This window comes from Trypanosoma conorhini, assembly GCF_003719485.1.
Source record: "Trypanosoma conorhini strain 025E chromosome Unknown Tco_14.4_contig_01006, whole genome shotgun sequence".
NCBI lineage: Eukaryota > Euglenozoa > Kinetoplastea > Trypanosomatida > Trypanosomatidae > Trypanosoma > Trypanosoma conorhini.
The window spans coordinates 1-4,535 of NW_021705101.1; the positions used below are offsets into that span (position 1 = coordinate 1).

Below are 4,535 nucleotides of genomic sequence, written 5' to 3' on the forward strand. Positions count from 1 at the left end.
TGCAGCTCCTCCCTTCTCGCCCGTTTTTTTTTGTTCATGTATTCTTGTCGTTGCCGTCCAATGTGCCCACGGACGCGTTGTGGGGGACAAAAAAAAATCTTTCTCCCTCGTACTGTTGGGCTCTTTGTGCATCGGCAGTGGGCGGGACCCCCTCGTTTGCAGTTGTGCGGCGCAGGGAGGAGAGACGGGGGTGGGGGTGGGAAGATGCACTCGCAGAGGGGCAGTCTACTAGAAAGTCCCACCTGAGGGAGTTCGCGCCGCTACTGCCGCTCTGCACGCACACACCCACCCACACATAAGTACTTCAGTTCATGTTTTTTTTTGTGATGGATTTTTTCCCTCGTTACTTCCTTCCTCACCCTCTTGGTACTATGATTATTTTTGTTACGATTATTATTTGCACTGCCCCTCACTGTATTCTACTGCCCAGCGTCTTTTGTCTCTGCTCTCGGTGACATGGGTGCGCCTTTTGTGTGTGTGTGTGTGTGTGTGTGCCTTTTTCCGTCTACCTTGATGTTCCTTCGTGGGTTAAGCGGGGCGTGGCAGGAGCGGCGTCCTGCCTGAGGGCGGTGAAGTTTTGCTTCGTGTTGCACGAAAGACACGAAGGAAGGAAGGAAAGTACATTAAAGAAGAAAAAAATCAAAGAAAGCGAAGGACATCTGCGCGTACGCCAATGGTGCGCGGTGGAGGCGTCACCCCCGTTACGAGGCCGCCGCATAGCCCGGTTACGGGTGTTCGCATAGCTTTTGACGCAGCCCTCTTCATGGTGGCCTCCGCTGCTGGCTGTGATGTCATTCACGCTTCGGGTGACGCGGCAACGCTGCTCTGTAGACTTGCCGCGTGCCCACCGCGGCCCGAGGGCGCAGGTGGCGCGGCAAAAGGCTCTGTGCCGGACGTGGAGGTGCTGATCTTGGATGCGGTGGAGATTGTCTTGGCGGCGTACAACGAATTCCCTGTCGCCTCCGCCGCGGATGCACAGGCGGCGCCGAATTCTCTTCTACTGCGTGCCTCCCTCACGAACCTCCGCACGCTTTCGACGCTGCTCTCCTATCGGCCGCCGTTTTCATCGCCGGTGCTGGCGGCGCTTTTTCAACTCACAATTTTGGTGGTGAAGCATGCCCCACTTGAGGCGCTGGATGAGGAGGGGTGGCGTCTGCTGCTGTGCCTTCTGGAGCTCCTTGGGTGCCTGCCGCGCGGCAATGAGCCCACCGGGGTGCCAAGCATCCAACGCGTGGCCCGCATCACGGCGCGAAACGTCATGCGCCGCGTGGGGCCGCGCCTTTCTCCCTTTGCTATTCCCGCCTCACCACAGGCGAAGGGAACGGCTGCGGCGGGCGCCGTCGTGGGAGGGCAGCTGGATCGGGAGCTTATTCCTTGGGTAGCGCGTCAGCTGTTGCCGCTGCACGCCGTCACAGGGGCCGCGGCGCAGGCGGACCTGAAGGAGGACCGTCGTCTCGCGCTCTCGCTGCTGGAGTTCATGTTGCTTGGCGAGGGGGAGGAGGGGGCGGGCGGACTCGCGGGCGGCCACCGGATCTCAATGCACTACCTTGCCGACGCCGTTGCCGCGCTTCTCGAGGAGAAGGAAGAGGAAGGAGGCGTTGGCGGCCACGACAGAGAGGTGGCACTCGCCTTTTTGCGTCGGGTCGATCGTGCCCTTTTAACCCCCTCCGTAGAACAACCGATGGCCACGGAAAGTGCGGGAGCGATGTGTGAGGTGGGGACGCGCCACGCGCCACCACTGCGGGCGCGGGAGGTTCGCGAGTTCCTGTGTGCGAAGGATGCGGCGTACGTGGCAGAGTTTACCCAGTTGCATGAGCGCATTGAGGAGGAGCAGGAAAGCCAGGCTGCCCTCCAGCGGCAGCTTGTGGGGCTCACTCAGGAGTGTGCACGCGTACAAAAGGAGCTTCAAGACGACGTGCTTCACGCCCTTCAGGGGGGCGACGAGGCCACGCCAGGCAGCACGTTAATGGAATGCGATGCACTGCACAACCGAACTTCAGAGGCGTTAGCCTCTTCTTTGCAAGAGTGGGTGCAGAATTTGCTGAGTTTTCTGCGACCGGTGGAGGAGCTTACCATTGCCCTGCATGAGGAGCAGCAGCGACAACGCACCTCTTCTTGAGACAACACGCTTGAGCGAAGATGGGCCCTGCTCAGACAGACGGACATACATACACACGCATACACACACAGAGAGAGCGAGTGAGCGCAGGAGCGACCAGGGGTGAGGGAGGACGGAATGACGCTGCGTTGGTCTACCCGTAGTAGGCATCTTTCGTACGTGTCTGCCGGGTTGCATGTCGCCATTTGGCTTTGTTATTTATTAACTCAGTCTCTGTTTTTTTTTTCTTTTTTTTCCTGGCGCCCTTTCAAGGGGCTATTTTTGTGGGTCACTACGGGTCGTTTGCACACACGCTTCACGTGAGCCGGGAAGGAGACCGCAAGAACACGAAAATAGAAAAAGAGCGAACCAAACAAGAAGAATAAATAACGCCAATAAAGTGGGGTATTACTCACCACCATGTCTCAACAAATGCAATACTACTCTCCACAGCAGCAACTGCAGCAGCCGCAGATGAACCCGGAGCCCGATTTGCTGCGCAACCTCATGGTGAACTACATTCCCACGACGGTGGACGAGGTACAGCTGCGGCAGCTGTTCGAACGCTATGGGCCCATTGAGTCGGTCAAGATTGTCTGCGACCGTGAGACGCGGCAGAGCCGTGGCTACGGATTTGTGAAGTTTCAGAGTGCTTCGAGTGCCCAACAGGCGATCGCCGGGTTGAACGGCTTCAGCATTCTCAACAAGCGGTTGAAGGTAGCTTTGGCGGCGAGTGGCCACCAACGGAACCGTAACGGCGTGAGCGCTGGGTTTGGAGCCTACGGTGGGTACGGCGCTTACGGCGGCTATGGGGCTTATCCTTCCGCCGCAAACCCCTACGCGCAGCAGCAGATGATGACTATGCAAAACCCTTATGTGATGACACAGTCTGTGCCGTCTATGCCACAGCAGTAGATTCCGTCTGTCCTCGCACTTGTGTGGGAACGAGCGTGTATAATGAGGGAATTTTGTTTTATTTGTTCTCGTGTGTGTTTGTGTGTGTTTTTTCTTTTTCTTTTTTGCTTTTAGTTTTGTGAGGACTCGGGCTATACGTGGTATAGATGTGTAATGCGTCGCCGTAGGTAATTGTATATGTACACATGTGGGGCAAATCTGGCGCGGGAGCGTGGCTGGGGGACGGCTTTCCCTCCTCCACCCTCCCCCCCCTCCCTCGCCCTTTTCCCCCCACCCTCCCCCCACACACGCACACAACGGAAGAAGAAAAGGCTACGCATACATATCTATATCTATCTATATCTTTCTATCTATCTATACATGTAAATAAATATATATATATATTTATATATATTCCTTGTCTGTATAGCCGATGAGGGAAGGAGAAGGAAAAAAAAAAAAGAAGGAAAAGGAAAGTAGAAGGGCCACAGAAAGCGGAGGAGGTGAAATAATGAAGACCTCTCTATATATTTCTCCCTTTTTCCTACAGAAAGCAAACTGAAAAAAAGAAGAAGAAGAAGAGGGGGGAAAAAAAAGGGATTGAAGAAAAGCATAGGGGAAGAGCTAAAGAGAAAAGGAAAAAACAAAACAAAACAGGAAAGAAAAAAAGAACTACAAGAAAAAGAAAGATAAAAAACGAAAAGAAAAAAAACGGAACGAAGACGCTCCGGGAGGGGCGAATGAGAGTGCTCTATGCGGGCAGAGGCGGATGGTGATGTGGAAATAGGGAACTGGTTTTGCTTTTCTTTTCGTTTTGGAGGTTAATGGTGGGGAGGGCGTGACGAACACAGTAAACGGAAGACGCTACATGTAACTACAGCGGGAGTGGTGTCATTTATGAATCGTTCGCACTTTATTTTCCCTTTTATTTCTTCGTCGCTCCTTCGGTGCTATAGACAACTGTATTTTGCCGTGTTCTCTGGTGCCTACCCACACCGCCGCCCCTCCCGACAGACCTGTCCCCCAGCGCAACACCGCGCTCGGCACCAGTGCCATTGTTTCTGCAGTAAGAGCCACCCCCCCGCACTTTACAAAGGACCATCCGTCTTTTGTGACGTATCGATTTTCTTCTTGTTTATTTTGGTTGTTGCTACTTGATACGTTGTCCACGGGCACGCAGCTGTGTGCGTCTTTCTGCGCATAGCCGTGCCCGCCGGCAAATGTGTCGGACTGTCAAAAAAAAAAAAAGGAACTTATTTTTCCCTCGATGTGCAGGACGGGGGGCAATAACATCACGTCCCCCCGCGCCACTGGGCGAGAGGGTGGAACGGAACCATCTAAGCAGGCAGACCAGCAAATACACGCATGCGTGGAGTCTGTTCCGCGCACCTCGCCCTCCGTACACACGGCAACAGAAGAAAGCCAACCCTCTGAGCAGAAAAAAAAAGTCACAAACTCAAAACAACGACGGAAAAAAAAAAGAAACAAAAAAGTAAGAAGAAATGATAGTAGAAGAAACAAAAAAGAAGCGAAGAGGAGAAGA

General features: G+C 54.0%; 2 protein-coding genes across 2 annotated transcripts, besides 8 other annotated features; both read left to right on the forward strand.

Annotated features, from left to right (window-relative positions):
* The first annotated feature begins 470 nt into the window (after positions 1 to 470).
* Positions 471 to 494: a microsatellite.
* A 99-nt stretch (positions 495 to 593) lies between these two features.
* Positions 594 to 649: a sequence feature (A-rich).
* A 24-nt stretch (positions 650 to 673) lies between these two features.
* Positions 674 to 2,119, forward strand: Tco025E_09177 (uncharacterized protein; the record flags this gene model as incomplete). The annotated part of the gene is made up of 1 exon (XM_029376002.1): positions 674 to 2,119. The coding sequence occupies one exon, from the start codon at positions 674 to 676 to the stop codon at positions 2,117 to 2,119; it is 1,446 nt and encodes a 481-aa protein (XP_029223880.1).
* A 32-nt stretch (positions 2,120 to 2,151) lies between these two features.
* Positions 2,152 to 2,195: a microsatellite.
* A 140-nt stretch (positions 2,196 to 2,335) lies between these two features.
* Positions 2,336 to 2,354: a microsatellite.
* Positions 2,355 to 2,518: 164 nt separating this feature from the next.
* Positions 2,519 to 3,013, forward strand: Tco025E_09178 (RNA-binding protein UBP-2; the record flags this gene model as incomplete). Its single annotated transcript, XM_029376003.1, has 1 exon — positions 2,519 to 3,013. One exon carries the CDS (start codon positions 2,519 to 2,521, stop codon positions 3,011 to 3,013), a length of 495 nt encoding a protein of 164 aa, XP_029223881.1.
* Positions 3,014 to 3,331: 318 nt separating this feature from the next.
* Positions 3,332 to 3,420: a microsatellite.
* Positions 3,421 to 3,432: 12 nt separating this feature from the next.
* Positions 3,433 to 3,476: a sequence feature (GA-rich).
* A 149-nt stretch (positions 3,477 to 3,625) lies between these two features.
* Positions 3,626 to 3,717: a sequence feature (A-rich).
* A 745-nt stretch (positions 3,718 to 4,462) lies between these two features.
* Positions 4,463 to 4,535: a sequence feature (GA-rich).